The sequence below is a fragment of the Arachis ipaensis genome, chromosome B09 (genome assembly GCF_000816755.2).
Source record: "Arachis ipaensis cultivar K30076 chromosome B09, Araip1.1, whole genome shotgun sequence".
Taxonomy (NCBI): Eukaryota; Viridiplantae; Streptophyta; class Magnoliopsida; order Fabales; family Fabaceae; genus Arachis; species Arachis ipaensis.
In genome coordinates this window covers 4,064,207-4,086,650 of record NC_029793.2, presented here as the reverse complement: position 1 = coordinate 4,086,650, position 22,444 = coordinate 4,064,207, and the positions used below count along the sequence as shown (strand labels likewise).

The 22,444-nt window shown below is 34.9% G+C and overlaps 5 protein-coding genes across 11 annotated transcripts; 3 read left to right on the top strand and 2 right to left on the bottom strand.

Annotated features, from left to right (window-relative positions):
* On the top strand, window positions 240–3,787 carry LOC107619000. The gene is made up of 9 exons (XM_016321206.2): window positions 240–537; window positions 1,136–1,212; window positions 1,537–1,765; window positions 1,876–2,030; window positions 2,167–2,212; window positions 2,256–2,347; window positions 2,508–2,604; window positions 2,842–2,898; window positions 3,386–3,787. Exons 1-9 carry the CDS (start codon window positions 391–393, stop codon window positions 3,554–3,556), a joined length of 1,071 nt encoding a protein of 356 aa, XP_016176692.1. The 5' UTR covers window positions 240–390; the 3' UTR covers window positions 3,557–3,787.
* LOC107618999 (pentatricopeptide repeat-containing protein At2g13420, mitochondrial-like) lies at window positions 3,626–5,514 on the bottom strand. The gene has a single exon (XM_016321204.2). It carries the CDS (start codon window positions 5,393–5,395, stop codon window positions 3,842–3,844), a length of 1,554 nt encoding a protein of 517 aa, XP_016176690.1. The 5' UTR covers window positions 5,396–5,514; the 3' UTR covers window positions 3,626–3,841.
* Window positions 8,037–10,123, top strand: LOC107619492 (cytochrome c oxidase assembly protein COX19). Of its 2 annotated transcripts, XM_016321790.2 has the most exons (5): window positions 8,039–8,098; window positions 8,135–8,203; window positions 8,424–8,512; window positions 8,821–8,918; window positions 9,744–10,123. In XM_016321790.2, exons 2-5 carry the CDS (start codon window positions 8,194–8,196, stop codon window positions 9,838–9,840), a joined length of 294 nt encoding a protein of 97 aa, XP_016177276.1. In that variant the 5' UTR covers window positions 8,039–8,098; window positions 8,135–8,193; the 3' UTR covers window positions 9,841–10,123. The 2 variants fall into 2 exon arrangements, with proteins under 2 accessions (XP_016177275.1, XP_016177276.1); XM_016321789.2 differs by having other exon boundaries at window positions 8,037–8,203.
* On the top strand, window positions 10,127–15,347 carry LOC107616797. Of its 6 annotated transcripts, none has more exons than XM_021111055.1 (14): window positions 10,127–11,017; window positions 11,229–11,434; window positions 11,486–11,657; window positions 11,738–11,829; window positions 11,908–12,066; window positions 12,166–12,499; window positions 12,887–13,165; window positions 13,240–13,460; window positions 13,608–13,664; window positions 13,757–13,931; window positions 14,183–14,305; window positions 14,382–14,552; window positions 14,712–14,771; window positions 14,859–15,347. In XM_021111055.1, exons 1-14 carry the CDS (start codon window positions 10,745–10,747, stop codon window positions 14,982–14,984), a joined length of 2,448 nt encoding a protein of 815 aa, XP_020966714.1. In that variant the 5' UTR covers window positions 10,127–10,744; the 3' UTR covers window positions 14,985–15,347. The 6 variants fall into 6 exon arrangements, 5 of the variants coding, with proteins under 5 accessions (XP_020966714.1, XP_020966716.1, XP_020966717.1 ...); XM_021111057.1 differs by having other exon boundaries at window positions 11,229–11,657; window positions 12,887–13,005; window positions 13,093–13,165; XR_002353795.1 differs by having other exon boundaries at window positions 11,229–11,657; window positions 14,402–14,552; window positions 14,859–14,931.
* Window positions 17,268–22,240, bottom strand: LOC107617951 (VHS domain-containing protein At3g16270). Its single transcript, XM_016319853.2, has 5 exons — window positions 21,486–22,240; window positions 20,075–20,821; window positions 19,683–19,838; window positions 18,235–19,188; window positions 17,268–17,737 (listed from the first exon to the last, which is right to left on the bottom strand). The coding sequence occupies exons 1-5, from the start codon at window positions 21,690–21,692 to the stop codon at window positions 17,696–17,698; spliced, it is 2,106 nt and encodes a 701-aa protein (XP_016175339.1). The 5' UTR covers window positions 21,693–22,240; the 3' UTR covers window positions 17,268–17,695.

The following is a 22,444-nucleotide window of genomic DNA, read 5'->3' as shown; positions in this document are numbered from 1 at the left end:
TAACAATAATAATATTTATTTTTTTTTACTAAAATAAATGTCAATACATATGTGTATTATACTATTATTAAAGAAATGTGAAAAAGCTAAGAGGTTGCGAGTTCGAGTCTCCTATCTTTGATAAAAAAAAAAAGAAATGTGAAAAAGAAAGTAAAAATAGTTTTGACTTTTGGCACATTTGAAATGGAAAGGTCGCAGGTCCCCACGTTTGAGACGTGTGCAACTCGCCGGCGTATAAATTGCTCGCAAAACAACTCAACAAGAAGAAGCAGCAGCTCTCAACACTTAAAAAAGTGTTTACAAGTTACAACACTCAAAACAAAACTAAACAAAAACCGAAATCGGAGAACCTTCGCCGCCGGCGGAAAAAGAAACATTTCCGGCAACGAAATGGCGAACTCCGGTGGTGGCAGTTCGGGCGTGAGATTGGACGAGTCGTTTCGTGCGGTGCCGACGGTGTACCTGACGTTCCTATCGATCTGGTTCGTCTCTGCATTCTCTTGGACAGCTTACACTTACAGGAATCGCCATTCTCAGGTTCCTCAATTTCGAACGCACCTATTCAATTCTTCCTCAATTTCATTGAATTCTATCGACGAAGATTAACGTTTAGTAGTTATGATCATATTGATGCACTTGAGTTTCCAGTTTTGGTAGCTCCGACTCTGTTTCGTTGTTCAAACTTTGATCTTGTTTTTTCTTTTTAATTAATTATTTTAGCTCGATAATATAATTATGGTTAAATTTGTCTAGGTGTGTTGAGAATTTTTGTGTCAATCAAGTATACAATTTCAATTATCTAAGTTTAGTTAAACAGAGACTGATGAGAGATAGAGACTAAAGTCTTTGTATTGGTTTAGCATAAAATGTGCAAGATTGAGTTATGTCTTAGTGTCTTGTTGAAAAAGGAAAAGTGGAGTTATATTTGGAATTTGAAAAGTTGAATAAAGGTAATTTTGAAGGGACTTGAAATATGGTTACTAAACACAATACTGAGTCTCAGTCCTGCTTTCAAACTCTACGTTATAGTTTTTAGTAATAAAATGTGCATTCTTTGAATTTGAAGAAGGTGATTTTTTTTTTCTTCAGCTGTTTGTGACTGCTTTGTTTTTATGATATTATTTTGTTAGAGCAGTGCAATAAGTTGCAGTGGACTCTTACTTCGGTTCCATTGATGAAAGCATTGCAGCTCATGCTATCCTTTCTCTTCTGGTAAATGTTGGACTAGTTATTTCTTCTCTGTTTCTTTCTTTATTATTTATTTTTCTATATGAGAGAAAAAAAAACTTATACAGCTTACGGTTTAGAATTGCTCAATCTTGCATTCAGTATAGAGTATAGACACACACATATTATCTTGGTTGATAGTTCTAGACTTCTACGGACAAATTCATGTTCCATGCCAGTGGCGTGAGTATCAAGTATCAACCAAATAAAGAGAGTAGATTCATAGAAAATTTATTATCCTGGTAATTGAACTCTGTATTTGTTGTTCTCAATGATTTAAGTAAGCTTTTTTTTATACAATTCTTGCAGGTATCCGTGCTACAATTTTCAAGCATGTTCTTTATGGATGTCATTTGGAGTGTATGTAACTGGGGTGCTATTTCAGACAGCTGCTTTTGTCTCCTTTTTGCTCATATCTCATGGTTACTGCATCATGTGTGAGCGTCTTTCTCTAAATGAACGGCGAACAACTGCGGCGCTGGCGTGTGTGTTTTACTTGACACTAGTTGGTTACAAGGCTTGTGTGCCATACTTCACTGTGAGTTTCTTACCTATTTTTACTCAATCTGCAATTTATCTTGTAAATTTATGTGTTTGTTAGTTCTAATTATGATGATTTCTGACTTTTGTAATTGACCAAATGTACAGGTACTTCTGCTACTAAATTATTTTATTTCATTCTATGTGATTTTCCACCACATCTCCCAAAACCTGCTAGTGTTGCGAGAACAATTGAGCATTATAGAAAATGAAGATGTTCATACAATGCATGATGCTGTGTATAAGAAGTACACAATGTTCAAGTAAGTGCCAAAGTATCTCAATTAAAAGTGTTTATTATGACTAATTTTTTCTCAAATATCATATCATATATATACCTTAGCCCTTTTAGAAGAAACTATGCTTAATTATAGACACGCTTTCCTTTCCTTTGTGCAGGAAATTTCAGGGTGCAATGCAGATTGTAGCTATGGCAGAAATTGTGGTATTATGAATATAAAAGTGATTTTGACAAGGATTAATTATAGATATGCATGAATGTGGACGACTCTTCGGAGAATTACTGGATTCGCATATTAATCAGAGAATGGGTGCAACTCTGCATCTTTTTGTACATAGGGTATGCATATATATCCAAAGATACAATACTGTCAATACCACTTCAATTCTCTAAACAGTACAAAATGGATCATCATTTTACTACAAAATGCTAGAATACTATTCATGATTTATGTGTCCGTTGCTAACATAAAACTATTATTCTTTTTATTTACCTGCAGATGGATTTTCAAGTCACAAGATTTGGCACCACACTTCTCTATTATGCCTGCCACAAAATGTAAAGGCGAGACTCTGGTGCCTCCCACCTACAGTATTGTAAGTTATCTATCTTCACATTACTGAGGCCAAGAATGCCAACTAAAATGTTATTATATATAAGGAACATTTGTAAGGAACAAGTTGTAAATAGTTTAGATCTTCTATATGTTCTTCTATCATATAAGTGTAGATTAGATCACAAATTATAACCTTTAACCGATTTACTAGGCGTTCATTCCATAATGAATAGAATAATGTCATTCTTTTAACCGTACTGAGTACACTATTGTGTAGGAAATGGATGCAGCAACTTTTAAAGAATTTAGTAGTCATGAATGGCACATTGGGGTGGTAAGTGCTGCTACTTTTTTTTTGGTGTCCCTTTTTTCTTGGTGGTAAGTGTTGCTACTTGAAAACATAGAAAATTGAATAGTCTTTTTTCTTAATTTAATTTCATCAAAATAAGAATTTTATTCAACTGAAAAGAATTGCAAAGATATTCCAACAAAATTTGCCTTTAAGAGGCAATGGCTTAATCAACTAAGATATCTAAAGGAATTTATACTCCTAAACTCTTCCATCATAAAGATCAGCAAAGAGTAAATTTCTTTAGTTGAATATTGCATAGTTTACTACTTCTTGAGTAGTATCTTGTTAATTGTTAAGCAATCATTCAAAGCATGGAACTATCTAAAAGAAGAAATAATTAATCCTCCTCAACATACTTCTGACTACTAAATGAATAAAGAATTGATTGTTTCTTATAATTGAAGACATTGAAAGTATCTCTGTTTTACTTCATCCATCTTTTACTAACACAATCATTATGCTTGTGTAGCCAACTAGTTCACATTATCAAAGCTCCAAAGATGAAGTTCTAGTAATCATTCAGCACCCTGGTGCACAGAGGTCAAGTAAAAAGCTCGATTTTGGTTCTCACAACACGGAATGTTATGTTGTATCAGATCTTCATACGAATTCATATTCAAATCAAGTAGAACTACACTGATTAATTGTACTTTGCATTTCTTGCTTATGCCTTTTTCTTGCAGTTGGCAAGGGCATGAATTATAGTATATCTATATCCAAGATTATTACTTAGGATTAGGAACAGTGAGTTAAGGGTACAGCAATGAGGTTTAGCTCATTTACCAAATGTTAGAGATTAGAGGCAGCTGCAAATATGTATAAATACATTATCAAAAGCAATGATAAATGTGTATATTATTCTTGATCTCAATGTGCCTTTGTGTTTAACTTATGCAACAATCATGTTTAAGGGTTTTGCCATAGTTTATCTCCTATATGGCTTTAATTTATATTCTTCAAACTCCGAACCAAATGTTATGGATTCTTCATCAAGCTTCTTCTTCAATCTCCGCCAAGTTCTCAACATATCAGCCTGTATTAGCCCTTTGTAAAGGCTCTCGAAAGTAACTTTCTGAGGAAGAAATCCTTTCTCTATCATCTCTACAAAATAATGGCAAGCCTCCCTCCAACGCTGTTTTGCACATAGCCCATGAATTAGAATGGTATACATATCCAAATCTGGTCCTACCCCAGTCTCCTTCATATCATTCCATATCTCTTCCACAACCCCAATTTTATTCAGATCCAAAAACATCCTAATCAGAATGCCATATGTATGTGAACTTGGCAAGCATAAACCATCACTCTTCATCTTCTTAAAGAACTTCAAAGCACTACCAGCATCCTTTCTCCCTCTATATTCCTTAAAGAAGCAATTGTATGTTGCAGCATTTGGAGTCACTCCATTCTCCATCATCTCATCAATCAAAGCCTCAGCATCTTCAAGCCACCCACAAGAAGACAGACACTTTATAACCGAAGTATACGTCGCCACCGTCGGACAAATACCTTTCTCCTTCATTAACCTCAATTTATCAAGGGATAACTGCGGTTTATGTCCCCTGCTATAAACATGGAGCACAATAGAAAAACTAGTCACATCTGGCTCAATCCCTTTGCTGCGCATTTCATCGAACATCTCATCTGCTTCTCTTATCGTTCGGTCAAACCTATCTTCAGGGTGAAGACTAGCCCTTCTACAAATCCCATTCAACAACACATTATAAGTAACAAGATTAGGCTCAACTCCTTTATCTACCATCTCACTAAATAGCTCTCTAGCCTTTCGAATTCTCCCTAACTTGCACCAACCATAGATCAGAACAGTGTACATTTTCACATCGGGTCTAAACCTATGCACATTTTTATTGAAAACTTCAACAGCGACTTTTACATAACCGTACTTACAGAGCGTGTCAAGAAGGAGGCAAAATTCTTCTGAACTAACTTTGTTCTCCGCGAAGGCATCGATATCATCGAAAGCACGAATCGCCTGGCGGGTGAGGCCGGCGGCGACAAGGCGGCGGATGAGGAGCAAGAAGGTGTTAGGAGTAGGGGTGAGGCTACGGCGGTCCATGTCGACGATGAGCTGCCAGGCGACATCGAATTGGCGGACCTTGGCCATAACGTCGATGAGGAGGTTGTAAGAGGCGGTGGTGAGAGGAGGGTTAGGGAGGGTCTTGACGTAGGTGAAGAGGGAGAATGCGATCTTCGTATGGTGTCTGAGTCGGAGGAGGGTTTGAGAGAGGAGGTGAGGGGTGATGGTGACGCCGTGGAGTTGGAGGGAGGATTCCACGGCATGGAAAGGGTTGTGGTGAGTGAGGAGGATGCGGGAGAGTGAATCGGCGTCGTTTGAGGGTTGGAGAGTGGGGAGTGAGGATACGGCGTCGTTTTGGAGTGTTGACGCGAAGAAACGGCGAGAGAGGAAGTATGCATAGGTGTGAGGTGTTGATGGAGCTTTGGCAAGTGCCATGTACATGTAGCTTTCTTCTTCTTACGAGTGTTTCAGCTCGGTGAAGTGAAGCACACTTGAAGCAAAGTCTATTCACCGTGTTTATTTATTTATTTTTGAGAATAAGAAATTATTTTAGCCCATGAATGTGAAATTTAGATTTGGATTAAATTTTGAATAATTAATTTATGTAGCCACTTATAAAGATATTTATATGAGAATAATAATTAAAATATAAACACATGTAACATGTAATGGGTTATGCCAAGAAGCAATAGTTCAAATGGTATAGTCTCTTCATACTCAATTAAGAGGTTGCGGATTCGAGTCTCCATATCTTCAGTAAAAAAAAAACATGTAATATGTTATGCCAATGAGTTATAGCTCAAATGGCATAGTCTTCACATACTCAATTATTTTTATATAAATATATTTTTATTTGAGTTTTTAGCTCATGACATCATTTTTATTTTCACATGACTATAAATCAATGTTCTGAAAATCAGACCGGACCGGTCGGTCGAAACGGTCCAACCGCGAATCGGCGTACAAACGGTTCGATCAGATGTGTAAAACCGTTGAAACAAAAACCGGTAAGGAATTGGTGAACCGGCCTGTTGGATCGGACCAGGAATCGGCCGGTTTTAAGGAAACGGCGTCGTTTGCAACTTTGGCCTACTGATTACTGAACTGAACCACTCCACTTCTCAGTTCTCACTCTTCTCAGCCTATGCTCTGCTTGCCTGAATCATTCACTCTCCCTTATCCAACCCTAGCTACTCTTTTCGACCCACTGCCGCCTCTCCGTCGAGCCACTGCCGCGTCCGTCCGTCGAGCTCTGTCGTCGTCTGTCCGTGTAGCCACTGCCCCCAAGTCTCCAACTCCCCTGCTCTCTTCTTCCGCGAGCTCGCCCCATCCCCTACTCTTTGCATCTTCTTGCCGTCGGCTTCATCTTCTTGTCATCGTCTGGTCGGCGTCGTCCATCAATCAAGGGTCTGTTGGCCCCATCCCCTAGTTGTTGTTCGTTTTTTTTTTCTACTTTTTTATGCTGTTTTTGTGATTAGCTCTGGTTTTATGTGCTGCAATTTTATTGATTAATGAATATTTTGTGATTAGCTCAGGTTCTCTACTGATTATTGGTTCTTTACTGATGTGATTAAACACCCTGGCAGTTAGATTACCTCCAGAAACGGTGCCAAGAATTGGGAATCCGCAATATTATTTTTTATTTAAGATTTAGGATTCAATCAAAAATTGGCTTTGTTTACATTTGTTATAGCTGGCTTAGTTAGTTAGCACACTGTGCCAAGAATTTTGCTCTTTGTGCGTATATCTGAGTTCAAGCACCTTTGGTTACTTTGTACAACTTGAGTTACGACGTGCTGTTTGTTGGGAATAATACACCATTCCCCCTTGAGAAAACACCTTTGACAGAGAAATAAAATAGACACAATCACAACACAAGAATTTAACGTGGAAACTCCAATTACCGGAGAAAAAACCACGGCCGTTGTCAAATGACAACCAGAGAATATCACTATGTGAAAATTGTTACAACACATAGACTTCTTTCTCTCACCGGCACCCCAGTACACCCACACTCTCTCAAAGCAAATATCTAACTACACCTCACAACACTCTCTAATAAAGAGTACAGAAGAAAGGAAAAATCAGATACAAGTTTAAAGTGTTTCTGACTGGTGCAAAAACAAATAGAGAACTTAGCCTCATATTTATAGCCTAGGCCACCCACTCCATTTGCTATCCTGAGCAATGTGTGACTAATTCAACCAAATCCTAACACTGTTGTATTAGTTGGGTTCAAGAATTTTATTTTATTTTAAAGCAATTTGTTTGTATTGTGCCAATGAAGTTCATTATTTCTGCTGAATTTTTTGTTCTTGTGTTTGTATTCTGCTGATGGCTCCTAATTATTTTGTTCAAATTTGCTGATGTTTGTATTCTGCTAATGGCTTTGTTTTGTAGATGCTGTATTCTGCTAATGACTTTTAGTGTTTTGTATGCTCCTAATTATTTTTGTTCTGGTGTTTTGTATTCTGCTAATTGCTGGGTGAAGGTCTAGGGTTTTGTGATTGTTGCTGAATGTTGTAGGCTTAATTTAGATATGGTCTTGTTGATGGTTTTTTTATTTTTCATTGTGATGTGGCTGTTTTTAATTTCGTATCTGTTTTATTAATTTCAATTATGGATAATAGTATTAATCAAGAAGCAATTGCTGATAACAAGTTCTTGCTGATTTTGATGATTGATAAATCATGATGTTGGGATTTAATATTTAGATATGTTTTTTTACTATTTAACGGTTGAATTTGTATTTTGATAAGATCATATGGATTTGGTTAATGATATTTTACGTAGTGTTTTAAATTTCGAAGATATTTTAAGATTATATTAGACTATAATTATATTTTAGGATGTTTATTTATAATTTTTTTATTATTTTATTTTAAAATGGTTTTTCGGTTGAATTATCGGTTGGACCGGTTAGACCAATAAACTAATAAACCAGTAACTAGAGCAGTTTGATGACCGGTCCGATTCTAGAACCTTGCTATAAATCTTGAAAAAAAGTATTTGTGTAATTCTAGAATATATTTACTAAACTTCCAAAATTTTTTGATCCAATATATATCTTAAATAAATTTATATAATTCTTAATTTACTAAACAGTGCCTCTTCCTTCTCTTCGGACGGAGCTCCCGCGCTCAACGCTCAACACTCAACAATATTCTCCAAATTCCACCTCACTTCAAAACTCCTCTCTCTCCGATTCCGATTCTGCGAAACCTTTTCCATTCCTACAAATGAGTGCAGGTACCATTTGCTTATTCTATTCCTCACCAAATTTATTATTATTATTAGGGTTTAAGTGGTTTATATAAGCACTAGCTGGATTTAAATTGAAGCGCTTGAGGAATTTTTGCTTAAATTTATGTTTCTTCAAATACGAATTTTTTCTTCTATCGTGTGAATTTGGTGAAATAGTGAAGAAAATGATTGATAGTTGGTTTGATACATTTATTGATTATAATAGGTGGCGCATTTGGTGGCAATAGAGGGCTCCGTCCAGTGCCTCCTGAAAAGGGTATTTTCCCATTAGACCACATGCATTTATGTGACCTGGTAATGCTTTAATCTTAGTTTCTCAATCTGCAACTGAGTCTTAACCTATATTATATCTATGGTTATAGTTGAATTTCGAGGAATAAGCCGTTGCAAGTTGTGTATTTGTTTCTGGACGATTAGTCGAATCGATAATGAGTAAATGTTTCCTTAATGCTAATATTGATACAATCAATATGTTGATACAATCGATATATTAGAAAGTAATTAATTCTTCCCTTATTTGGTAATAAGGACGATATTTACAAGGAATTGTTAGGGGGATAAATCATTTCTCATCAATTTTGTGTGTGTTGCGTTTGTTTCAGGAGAAGAAAGAATATTTGGGTTGTCTGAAAACTGCGGGTCACCAGTCTGAAAAATGCAGGGATTTCTCGAAAAAGTACTTGCAGTGCCGAATGGAAAAGTGAGTCTGGCTTTTCTGTGTTATCGATATCATATTTGATTGGCTCTAGTGTTTTTCTTTGTGTAGGTTAGCATAAGTTGGAATGTTTTTACTTTTTAGTATACTGTTTCTTTTTTCTCTTCTGTCATGTTTTTAATCTTTGGAGCACAATATTGTGGTGTAACTCACTTAGTGTGTGGCATTCTAAAAAATCATATTCAGCGGATTTGGAATAATCATTCTAAAGTTTTTGTGATCTGTTTGAGTGAGCATTCAGTTTTGAGAATGGGAAAAGGAGTGACCGATGCCACTAATATTGATGTCTCATTGAGCATGTGACTAAAAAAAAGTAATAATACAGTCACACGAATTTGCTAATTACCAATCTCCTTGATGACCGTGTCCCAAAGTTAAAAGACTAGGGAGCAATTCTTGAAGAGTTTAATGTGATCAGAAAAAAAAAATGTATATTAAGGCATAAGGTTATTGTAAGATGAGAGGTAAAACAACCAATAGTTTTGAAGAAGGTTCTCTCTTCATTGGATGCAAAATTGTTTTTCAGGCTCTTAAGACTCAGTTTTAGTTGTTCTCTTTGCATAGGAGTTTCACAACATGGGAGTCATATCCACACTCTACCAATTTGTGTAATTTTCGCAGGAAATTTTACATAGGGAAGATGGAATCTAACTTCACATAATCCAAAGTATTTTTCATGTGAAATGTAATGTTTGGAAAGTTTTATTGGTCATCTTTATCTGTTTCCATGCTCAGCGTATATTATTGATACATGATTACTGTTAGCATTATTTTTGGTATACATGGTTCTTATTCATTGGCTTCTTACAGGAACCTAATGGCTAAGCAGGACTTGGCAGAACTTGGTTTTAAGGAAAGAAATGGAGAAACTCCTGAAGGGAAACCCACTGAGAGGATTGATAATTGAAAGACCAATGAACCCAAAGATTTAACAATGTATATTACTTTTGGGATAAGTTTGGCAATGCCATTTCTTTAGTTTGTCATTCGATTCCTCTCGTGAAAATTTTACAAAACCATGTCATGCTCCAATTTTCACCTTTGATAGATGGAGTCAAGTATGGGACCGATAAAAGTATCTAGTTAAGTGGTAAAAACTAACACATGATAAGGTCTTGTAAAATTTTCACACGAGAGGATAAACCTGTAAGTTAGCAATGGTATACACGAGAGTGTGGCTGGGAACAAAATTTTGTACTTCAAGTTCAGAACAATTTTGTACTGAATAAGATGTGTTTCCAAACAAATTCTCTTGTCGTTATCCGGTCAACGTTTGTTCATAGAAGTAGTAGAATTCTTTGCACAATTGAAATCCATTATGAAATGACGTTAGCATTATTAAGTTGCTGCAATTTTATCATCATTTGAACCAAGACAATTACATGATCTGATTTAAGTTTTTTTTCTTATGGATTTTCTTTTCACTTTCTCTTTTTAGGGGATAGGAAGTGAAGCGTCAATAGAGATTATTCATATATTTGATAAAGAATTTTTTCTGATCTCATAAAGATATGAGTTTGATTCGATGTGGATTGTGGAGTAAGAAAAAGGGGAAAAAAGAATAGCATACTCTTAACATTAGACAAATAAAGAAACAAAATTTGAATGACCAAAACCATGAATACAACAAACTCACAAGAATTAGAATATTGATTGCACCAAAGTCCAAATGGGTGTTTGAATCTGGAAACATGTTCATAGTTCACACATGAATCCTATGATTATCACAAGGTTACTAAAAACCTTGGCTAAGGAAAAAGGTAAATGTCAGGAGTTAAATCCAAAGGGAATTTGTAATAACAGCATAAGGTATGTTTCAAACTCTTGTCTTTTCTTGTACTTGTAAGCAAAATGGTTATTTATTTGTACCTAACTATCTCTCTTTCTTTCTGTGCCTCGATGACATCGCTTTAATGCTTGCACTTATTTATAGTTCTCCAGAGAAGGGTGGTGTTTGTTTTCTTCCCTTATTTGTATCATTATCATTATCATTATTATTATTTATACCATTTTTCTTTGATTTTCCATTTTCTATCTTCCATGGCTACACCTTTCAATATGCAGCATCAACTGTTTCATCACTTGTAAGCTTCCTTTCTTCCTTTATGTTTTATTACCTTGTTATTATTCTTAATTGTACATTAGACACAGTGCATAATGATGTGAAGTTGAAGTGTTCCCTGAAACTGATTTTGATATTTATTGTATAATAAAAGTGTTGACCCCTTTATTTCTGATGTATATGATTTCATTTGTACAACTCTTTATGCATTTCTAACATGGCAAATCTACAAGTTCAAGAAGCTCATATCTAACTGCAGATCCTTCGGATTAGATATCAGAAAGAATTTAATTGTCTATTCCCTTCAACATGCCAAGTTGAAGAAAGTAGAGGGCTCTTTGAATAATGGCCTGTTGGTTGGGTCCTTGTCTAGATATTACACATCCTTAAGGGAATTCTCATCGCTCGCCAAATCAGTTAAGACTCATTTTTCTTGTATTGATCAAAGAAATGAAGTAGAGGAGGTTACTGATGTTCGATCAAGTAGTACTGAGGGAGTGGAGTTTAATAGAGTGGACTACATTGTTTCGGTATTGCATGAATCTGCTAGGAGCTTTTCTAAAGCTGTTGAGTCCCTTGGAGTCTCAAGATGTGGTCCAGAACTCACAATGGCTTGGATTGGAAAAGATGTTCATGAGTGGCATAGGCGAATCGCTTACCAGGTTAAGCACCAAAATTTTCTTTGATGTTGAAATTTGCAACTACTTAATTACAACAACTGACAACATGCTTGCTTACACAGGTTGCAGTTTATGTTTTGATGAAAACTGCAATTGATTTGGAGATATTGCTATCACATGAACGACACAACGAATTTTCCCCTGTTAGAGAGATGTAAGCTTTTAGATTTTTCTCTTGCATACTTTTTGGAAATGGTATGTGATTAAGAGAAGTAACAAGCTCTAGTTTCAGTTTGAACCCTTTAACAAATCAGGTGGGAGAACACATTGAGCTTCAACTCGGAATGCAGCATCCGGATTTGGTGCATTGGTTTAGAGACACTGAAATGCCACAGATAGCAGCATACTTTATTCCTCTTCTGAAACAATGGTCTGTGGAATATGCTGGAAGGTTTGCCTCAAACAACCTTGTTTTTTCAGAAAGTTATGTCCAAACCATGGATTAAAACTCTTCTAACAGGTCCAATTAGCCTGACAGAAAAGCTTTCAGCGGCATTGCAGGTATAATTGTGGCTATAACCTGCTGTACTGCAGTGGTGAAATTAGGCTGTGGCCGCATCCGTTGCCCCATACCTGTTTTGTGTTTTGAGGATGTTTTGGTCAAGCTCATGGATTTTTCACTCAATCTTGCTTCAGTGGACAAACTACACCAGTTAGCAACTGAGGCAGGATTTGAACTGAATTTCTTGTTGCATTTTGGTAAGAAGATTCTTCCAAGTGAAAAAACCGAGGAGCTTGAGTTTTGGATTGGTTTGGCACATAAGAAACTACAGAAAGCATTCTCTGAAGAAAGCATCATGTCAAACAAGAAAAGTGAACACAAGGTCAAGTTTGCAGACTCATTCAAAACTTTATGGATAATAACTTTAGTTGACTATGACATTTTCCTAAGAATTTATTCCATTCAGAGTGAATATAGTCACAGATTAAATCTACCATGTTCTCTTGATTTCCAGTTAGTTTAATTATACTTTAGTCCTTATAGTTTGACTCATTTTAAGTTAGGTTCTTACAGCATTTCAATATGTGTATATGATTAAAACTATAAAACCATAGGGAATCGTTGAAAGTTGAGTCGAACGATAAGAACATGCTTTGTCAATGTCTTTTCCAGTTTTTTAGCATGTTAATCTTTTCATTTCATAGGTGCACTGATTATTTATATTTATCACTCTTCATTGATCTAGTTTCTTGTACTGCAACTTTTACAGATTCCATCAGATACTTTGGCCATACTGGGACTTTTTGCATATCTTGGAAGAAGGACTAGAATATTTCTGTCAGCAATGGGAATTAAGGATCTTGATGAAATTGTTAAGGACTTACTTAGGTTGATCTCTTTGCTCGTCCATTTCATTTTAGTCGTATTGATCTTCAAGATATCGATACTAATCATTCATTGCCTTTTCCCTCTAAGTTACTTGGAGTGTGGGATTCTTTTCATTTATCCAGATTTTTCCTGCATACCAGTTTATCAATGCTTCATGGAGGTTAGTTTCTGTGAACTTTACCAACTGCTATTTGAGATTAAATGTTACTATTTTTAGTTTATACTATCTTTCAGGTAGTAACTGATGAGATAGGATGGCTTGATTTTTATGCTTCCTATGTCCAAATAAACTGCAAACAGAAAAGACAAAAACACAATGCTCGCCAAGCAGAGAAGGAGATCATTTTATCTGTTGTTTTTACTGTGTGCTATGATGTTTTCTCTGGCTTTGCGCACTTCAATCGCTCGACTCAACAATCGTTGGACACAGCTTCACTGTCATACTTGCTTCACTGGTAACTTTTAGTTTATGGAAAATGTTTCCTAGCCAGAAAATTTTCCAGAATCATGTGGCCAAATAAAATAGGAATACTATAAATTTGTTAATAATTCATGATTTCCATCAAAACCACTTAAAAAACTTCCCCTTATAACATTTCTAGTCAAGGATTGCTAAGCAATTGTCTGCAAGATCATTGGGCTGCTTATGATAAATCAGGGTATGCTGGTTTTGTTGGATTCTTTTACACATTCTCTTCTTTCATAGAAGACAACTTTATGTAATATGATTTAATATATGATCCATTTTCAGTGATTCACTAAATATTATGGACCATGCTGCATCTGACAATCATACATCATCATACATTGGAGGCATAAATGGAACTAAGTTAACTTTGGTGTTTGAAGGACAGCATAGGTCACACGACTTAACTACCAAAGGATTTCCAAAGATTGATTCTCACAACAGTTCTGGATTCCCCAAGGTATATTAATTATGCAATGCTACTTGTTAGATCATTAGAACAACCTCAGTTGCAAAGTTAAGGAACTCATTATCTTTCTAAACAAGAGATGCAAAATTTTATGCCTTGTTATATAAGTAGCAATTACATTACTCTTCATATATGACATAAAGTAACAGTGACAGATAGAAGAGAACAGAGTGAGTATTCGACATGGTCTCGACTTGACATGATAGTAACCACTGTATTTCTTGTCTTACTTCAAATCACAGGCTCCAATTTCGGCAACAAACAAGGAATCATCATTCGGGCAAGTTTCCGTAAATGACAAGTCAAGTCCTCTACATCAAAGTGTTATCAAGCGATACAGCACCAAGTTGGCATTGACAAGTGCGGTAAGAAAGACTTGTATGAGAATTTAAAATCCACATGCTTTTAGAAAGTGTGCTACTTACTATTACTACTCACTAGGACCTTTGGATGGGTACAAGGTTGCTCTTCATGGACATCAAGGTTGCTTTGCAATTACTTGCAATGCAAGCACATGGCTTCAAGGCTTCAAGAAGTCAAAGAAAGAGATTAGAGAGAACCTTGACTGATGTAATAGTCTTAATTCCAATGACAATCTTGATGCTACTTCCTGTAAGCAACTTATGCTTTTTGTTCTATTTTATTTGAAAAATTCTTGCATATATACAAATACGACGAGTAATTTTATCGCAAATGTATCAAAATGGATGAGTTTGATGTGTAAAATTAGAAATAGAGATACAAGTTTTGGCTTTCTCATTTTGTTAACAGGTAACAACAGTAGGCCATGCAGCTATAATAGCAGCCATCAAGAAATATATGCCATTCTTGGTAACAATTTGCTGCCTTGTCACTCATGTTTTGCTGCATTAATTGATGATGTAACAACATTGATGGAGGTTGCTTTTGCATGTGTAGATTCCTTCCTCTTATTCTCCAGAGCGTTTGGATGTTGTAAAACAACTAAAGCAAACTAGAGAGATGATGAGTAAGAGTAACCAGTCATTGCAAAATCAAGAAGATCAGCCACCAACCATTTCATGAACATGATTCTTTCTCAACTCTCAATACAATTTACATTTGGAGAAAGCAACTGTATATAGATGACAGCATTATTATTTTTATATACAATGTGAATGTGACAAACTTCCATTAGGGTACTCAATTGAATGGATCAAGATCCTCTAAAGTGAGGAAGTTGGTAAAGTGAGAAGTTAATTACTCTTAAATTAAGATAGTAGAACACATATTTTATGAAAATTATAAAATCAATGGTGATTAACCCTTCACTTTACCACTTTATCAACTTTCTTACTTTAGAGGATCCAAATTCCAATTGAATAAGGCCCTAAGCCTGTTGGATGTAATGCACATGCAGATTTATCCAAATCATTTATTAAAAGATGCTCCACTTTACAGATCTTCACTACTTGTCTGATGCTACCCTAATTTGGAACCCTCACAACTTTTTTTTTTCTATTTTGGGCACAAACCAACAAAAATGCCCTTAAAATTATCAAATCACTTACAAAAGTAAATTCCGATTTTATTTACAAAAATATTCAACCAACTTAGATTAATTTAGTGGTTAATTCACTAATCTGTTTAAACAAATATTAGCAATTTGAATATTGCCTTGTGTATATAACAATTTCTTGGCCTGTGACAAACCCTTAAATGAAGTTCAAAACCACAGTGGATTAATTCTTTACCTACCGAATTAGGACTTAGTAGATACCGTGAAAAAAAAAAAGACGACAAAAATATTCTCAAAATATTTTAAAATGCAAATTGAATTTAATTTTAGAGGTGATAAATGTAATGTGTGAAGAATCAATGAGTTTCACAATTTAATTTGATAAAAATAAAGGTTGGTATGTAATAAATCTTAATTTTATATGTAAAAAGTAACATTGTTAAAACTAATTGCACAACTATAATTTCTTAATTATTGTCAAATAATAGAAATAACTTTAAGTTAACTATATTTTTTAAGTATTTTCAAATCTGTATAACCACTATAAAATATTCATGATAATTTTTAATAAAATTATTTAAATTATATGGTGAGATATTACATGATTCGAATTACGCATAGGGAAGTTCGAATCACTCTGATTCAAATTATATGGTGAAAAATTCGAATTCTATACAATACTCTTCTGTCCATTCTTAATAGCTAATGAATATTTTTTAATAAATTTATTTAAATTATATCACAAAAAAATATTTTATTCTATGCAAAATAATTTAAAAAATGGCTTAAAAGATGTTAGAAGTACTATAAAAATTTATAATGTCCTAATGACTTAGGACATTAAAGAAATACTCCACATAGTCACTAATAATTTAGAAATTAAAGAAAAAATATTTTTATCATGTATTTACCTAAATCACTAGAATATTACAAACTTTTATAGTACTCATAACATCTTTTAAGCCATTTTTTAAAATTATTTTGTATAGAATAAAATATATTTTTTAATTATTTTGTATGGAATAAAATATTTTCTTTCATTTCTAAATTATTATTGACTATGTAGAATATTTTATTTAAAATTTGAGTACATGCATGTATTTACCTAAGTTATTATAACATTACAAATTTTTATAGTACTCCTAACATTTTTTAAGCTATTTTTTTAAAAATTATTTTGCATAGAATAAAATATTTTTTGTAGTATAATTTAAAAAAAATTATTAAAAAAATTCATGAGCTATTAAAAATGGACAGAAAAGTATTGTATGGAATTCGAATTGATAACTCATTAATATTTTAAAGAAGTCTCGTAATTCAATATTTTGTTAGCTTTTTTTTAACGTATGAAATAAAATATATATATTTTTAATTTTTAAATTATTAATTTTTTTAATAAATTTTTTTAATAAATTATTAATTTTTTAACAGTATAATTTGAATTATACCATGAATTACTGTGTATGTAATTCGAACTAAGCTGGTTCTAATTAAGCTGGTTCTAATTAGTGTGTGCTTGTGTTTGTGTGTAATTCGAACCAAGCTGGTTCGAATTAGTATGTGCGTGTATTTGTGTATAATTCGAACCAAGCTGGTTCGAATTATGTAGAAATAGATTTCGAACCAAGCTGGTTCGAATTACATATAAATGTGTATTGGTGGATTCATGAAGCAATTTTCGTTTTGGCTTATTCACGTAAATTATTTTCTCCCTTGGCTTATTTCTGTTTTTTACCCTAGAAATAACTTTAAGTTAACTATATTTTTTAAGTATTTTCAAATCTGTATAACCACGGTAACCACTATAAAATGCACCTTCTAATAATTGTTTGTTTAGGGTCTGGTATAAATTGCTGCATACCAAAATACCTCTCATAACATGGTTTTTGCATAACCTAGTAGTTTATTTGGCTGTCTAATGCATACAATTGACTAAAAATAATTTAAGGCATACTACAAACACACCTCAAATAAGAGAAGTTGTATTGCTCTTATGGCCTGAATTACAACTGCAAAATCTCAACTATTACCTACATACTCAACGGAAACAACTCCAAATAGACAAGAAAAGAAAAGTATAACACTACACAACATTCTCGTATATTCAATTCTGGTAACAATTTTGAACTTCTTCCGTGTCCAAAATGTTTTCTCTTGTTTTATTGTGTTTTTGCTAACAAGAACATGTAGAATATGACCTGACATGCTTCCATAACTGTAAGAAAATCAACCTCTTTTCTCATAGAAAGCCACACCAATCCAACACAAGATCTATATATCAAATCACTCTCCTTGAATCACGGGCAGAAGCAATGTGGTCCTACAAACATGAAACGATGTAATCAGGTTTATGCCAAGTCTCTTACTGAGAAATCATAAAATGATAATCCAGTGAAAACATCATCAATTTACAGAAAGTAGTAAACGAAAGGAGTCAATATAAGGAGGAGAATTAATTAAAAGTAATTGTGTCAATCCTTAAATTTATCAAACAATAAGATGTTTTCAATCATTCTTAGATAGTTAGATATGCCTCATTAAATTGAGGACTAAAGCGAGAAGATTTTATGTTGGCAGCACTCTTGTTTGCTCCATGTTTCAACTATGAGTTCTTGTTTCAAGCTTATCATTCATAGATGAATATCTTGTTTCGGAAGATACATCAAACTTCGTTCAAGTTGTAAAAAGTCAACACTAAACCCGATCCCATAAAGCAGTATATTCAAACAATGCTAAGATTAAATCGGCGAAATACTGTCAAATAAAGAAGAGATTAAATCGACAAAGGTACAAACAGGGATTTACATCCAGACTTACCGAGATAAAGTCAAATGCTTTAGTATCTTCTTTCTTTGAATTGTTCATCAGTGAGGTAGGAGGTTGGTTTGAGAAATTTGGTTGAAATATATCGGGAAGAGGTGTACTTCCATTGGGTCCAGTCATTTGAGCAGCACTAGCATTTTGCATGTTGGCATTATTAAGGTGTTGGAAATTAGCCATTGTTGCAAGGAGTTGCTGCTGAGCCAAGAGAGTCCCCATGGCACCATAATTAAAGGGCTGAGAAGCATACGGGTGGTTCAACATCATACCGGGTTGCACACCATAAGGCAGCTGACCCGTAGGAAACATGGGATTTACATTGAACCCAACTGTCTGAGAACCCAACATGCCACCTAAATTATTATCTGGAACCTGACTATTTAAACCCGAAAATAAAGATTCCGATTGCATTGTTGTCGCAGGGGGAGATGGTTTATGATTTGAACTTGAGGTATTTTCCTCTAATGACAAGCCACCCATTAAATCACCAACAAATTCTTTATGATTTGTTTGCTCGGGATTGGAAGCAAAGAGGTCAAAGGGTTGGGGATCACTCCTACTTGTCTGTCCACGACTTCCATGATCAACTGGTTTATCACCACCAACATCCATCCCGGAAAAGAGATCAGCTGCATGTTCTTTCTTCTCACTTGTATGAAATGATACACCAGCAAAAGGGTCGTCATCATTTTTTGGTTCATTAGTAGCTCCAACAGAACCACTAAAATCTCCAAATAAATCATCAACGAGAGGAGGTCTGGATGATGTCAAATTTTCTATATTCTGATCAAGCACATTCTTTGTAGTATTCTCCATTTCGAGATTATCATTTGAATCTCCAGTGTCAATCAAGTCAGGCAACTCAACAGCAGTAGTACTTTCTGTCTTCACGGCCTTCTCTGAATTAATACCAAAGCTATTTGAGTGGCCTACACCTAGAAGCCCAATAACCTGTCAATCAAGGGACAAAGGGCAATGTACTAAATTAAATTAGAAAGGTTGATCTTAGACTTTTCTGCTGACATTGGCTATAATCATTAGTGTTATTCAAGAGAAAATTACAAATGACACTCGGTTACCGGCATATGAGATAATTTATTTCTTGTGTAAGTGACTAAGAAAAAGAGAACTGAAATTACAAGGGTATGAAATGCATAAAACATGCGTCAAAAGTATGTCAATATCCATACTTCCATAAACAACAATAAATGAAAATATCAATTATCTAGGGTGCTTCGCAATTTAGATTCAATTTATCAACTAGCATCCTGCCATATCCTACAAATTCTGCTAGAATCTCCAGTGCCACACAAGCCAAAATTTTCAAACCTTAAGAGAGAAGGGGAGGGGGGATGAGGCTTGACCAATATTAAAATGTAATGAATAAGATGAAATTTCATGATTTCATGTGATAATTTTCTTTCAGATTTTGGTTATAAAGTTACCCTGACTGCCTTTTCCCTCAAAGAAGATTGGGGAGATTCTGAACATTTCACCACTGCATCACTATTTTCAGTGAAGTAAGAAAAAACAACTGAAAAATGATCATCATCCTTCTTTCTAAGCATGGCTTCGAGCACGCAAACAGCTTTCATGCGAACCTGAAAATAATATTCTCATAATAAGCTAAATAACATATAGGTTAATATGCAGAAAAATTTTCAAATATTTACTCCAATAAGATGACAAAAACAACAAAACCAATAAATGAATCATTAGTTTATGTGAAGCCTTTTTTAAAAAAATGTATATAATTATGTGCATTCCTTTGTAATTGATATGGACTTTTGATCAGTGACTTCATATTGTTGTAGAAACATTAACATCGAAGACATGCCTGCCACATGGGAGATTGAAGCTTTGGTTCAAGGGCATGACATAAAGCCACAGCATCCAACTTGGCAGCCTCTGTTAGAAAAACTTGAATAGCATCTCGAGTGGGTTGTAGCCGAATACCCCCTGAAGTTACAATTGTCTCCAGCAACCTATCCTCCCTTGTCTTACCTTCCGAATAACTTGCACCAGAATCACCATTTGATGTTTCCGTCTTAGTTACCCTTGAATCCTGACTCCAAGGACCACTGGACTTTGGAAGCTCAAAACTACTCTGATTTTCATTTCGGTATTTAACCGGTTCATATCTCTCACCACGTTCTTCTTCTATGGTCAATGACCTTCGAAGATTTGGACTCCTGTAGCTTCCAGTATCATTCTTCATTAGTGAATGTCCCTGTGTTAAGCTACTAAGTCCTTGCTTAATTGATGCACTTCCAATACCGACTACCTCACTAATAAAAGATTTCTTATCTTCTGATGGTGGTTCATAGTTTGTATTCCCAAACCCTTGTATTCGCCTGTTAATATCTTCAGTAGGCGCTGCCACTGGCTTATTTTCTTCTGAAAAGATGGCAGAGATAGCCTCATGAGCCGTGTCTCGCACAGCCTTATTTAGTGCATCACCTTTCAAAGGATCCAACTGTCCCTTGTAATGAAACAATTGACGAACTGCCACCGAATGTCTCTGCATTTCCCTTCTAAACTCTACACCAGATTTTCCAACACAATACTTTATCAATCTTAAAGCCTGCCAACAATAATGGAAAAGAAAATGAACTGAGTACACATAACTGACTTTATACAAATAACGAGCCTATCATCAAAGTATCTAACAACAGAAACATTATAATCCTTTCTTTCATATCCCTTAGTCAAGTTCCTGTAAACTAGAAGTTAGAACTTAGAACACATAACCACATTACAGAATAACACAATTTCAAGGACAACTAGAACAACTCATATTAGGATTTACCGTTTTAAGGATAATTTAGTATTGGAAGCAAAAGATGGACATCGCTCACCTCACAAGCACAACATATATAGATCAGTGGATTGCAGTATAGAAACCTAAAGCAGCAAAAAGCACATCCTAACAATAATGCCTAAATATTCACAATCACATTACTCAATCAGCAACAAAAATTGTACACATTCCCTAGCCAATTTAATTTAAGCTAATAAGAGATTCGTAGGCAGAGTCTATCAAGTTCATCTATTAACCTGTTAGGTACCCTAAATCATTATCTAACATGTGCAATGGCTTTGATAAAAAAAACTGCTTTTCGAAACAAAAATATTCACCCCAAACAATAAATATTCAAACTTTGAACCAGCCAGATCCACCTCGTCCAACTAAAACATAACCACGGAAAACCAGTAACAATACCAATTTTTCTTTCTTTTGTGTATACCTTCTGTTTCACAATTGGGCTCTTATGATCGAGTCTCTTCAACACAAACTCTGAAAGCTCCTTCACAATACTAACATGCGATGTCCTCAAAAGATCGCAGATTTCCTCCAATTTGTAAACCGGAGTGACCTTATCTTCATCCGAAGTAGCTGAATCGATCAACCTCGACCTCCAATATGACTCCACAGCTCTTCGACTCGATTCCATATTCCCCCAAACTCAATCAAATTAAAAACCCTAAAAGAACAAACTTTGCAAAGTGATCACAAACCCACCACGCGGAAACTTCCCCGATCAGAAACTAACCTAAGACCCAGAACCCAAAATGCCCTGAATTGGAAAACCCAACACTGTATCGAGGTTACTGTTATTTTTTTCAGGGTGATGAAGAATCCAGGAAACAGAAATGCAAGCGCGAATGATTTAAGAGTTGTGGAAAAGGGGGATAAAGAAATGGAAAACGATGTCGAAAGGGGGGTAAAGATGCGAAAAGGAAGAGATTGTATGAGAATTGGGGGGAATCTGAAACGGGTTGGGTGTCTGTGTAACTGTTTCTGTTGTGTAACTTTTGTGATTTGGGAATCGATTTAAAAAGAAAAAAAGAAAAAAGAAAAAAGAAAAAGAAACTCAGAATTGTATTGAAATTGAAGGATTAGAGAGAGAGAGAGAGAAGGTGAGAATGATTTGTGGCAGCAAAACGATGAAAAGAAGCATGGAAGGCGTGGCAGATGAGTGAATTAGAGTTGATTTGTCTCGAGTCTCAAGTCTCAACATAATTGCGAGTTCACTGCGCACGTTAGCACCCGCCGCCGCAAGCTGCCAATCCACCTCCGTAGTTATTTTTTCAAAAATACGCAAAAAAAAATTTAATATTTTTTCTTCATTTTCGATTGAATAACAAAAGTAGGAATCTTATAACAAAAAGTGAAAAATTGGAAAATTTCTTTTTATTCTCAAGA

Coding starts and splice junctions, on each gene's coding strand:
- LOC107619000 (XM_016321206.2), top strand. CDS start 391: ATGGCGAACTCCGGTGGTGGCAGTTCGGGCGTGAGATTGGACGAGTCG. Junction 538..1,135: donor ACAGGAATCGCCATTCTCAG/GTTCCTCAATTT, acceptor TTGTTAGAGCAG/TGCAATAAGTTGCAGTGGAC. Junction 2,031..2,166: donor AAGAAGTACACAATGTTCAA/GTAAGTGCCAAA, acceptor TCCTTTGTGCAG/GAAATTTCAGGGTGCAATGC.
- LOC107618999 (XM_016321204.2), bottom strand. CDS start 5,395: ATGTACATGGCACTTGCCAAAGCTCCATCAACACCTCACACCTATGCA.
- LOC107619492 (XM_016321789.2), top strand. Junction 8,513..8,820: donor ACATGCATTTATGTGACCTG/GTAATGCTTTAA, acceptor CGTTTGTTTCAG/GAGAAGAAAGAATATTTGGG. Junction 8,919..9,743: donor TTGCAGTGCCGAATGGAAAA/GTGAGTCTGGCT, acceptor GGCTTCTTACAG/GAACCTAATGGCTAAGCAGG.
- LOC107617951 (XM_016319853.2), bottom strand. CDS start 21,692: ATGGAATCGAGTCGAAGAGCTGTGGAGTCATATTGGAGGTCGAGGTTG. Junction 20,822..21,485: donor GCCCAATTGTGAAACAGAAG/GTATACACAAAA, acceptor TATTGTTGGCAG/GCTTTAAGATTGATAAAGTA. Junction 19,839..20,074: donor TTCAATCTCCCATGTGGCAG/GCATGTCTTCGA, acceptor TATTATTTTCAG/GTTCGCATGAAAGCTGTTTG.
- LOC107616797 (XM_021111054.1), top strand. CDS start 10,745: ATGTTTCAAACTCTTGTCTTTTCTTGTACTTGTAAGCAAAATGGTTAT. Junction 13,461..13,607: donor CTGTCATACTTGCTTCACTG/GTAACTTTTAGT, acceptor TAACATTTCTAG/TCAAGGATTGCTAAGCAATT. Junction 13,665..13,756: donor GCTGCTTATGATAAATCAGG/GTATGCTGGTTT, acceptor ATCCATTTTCAG/TGATTCACTAAATATTATGG.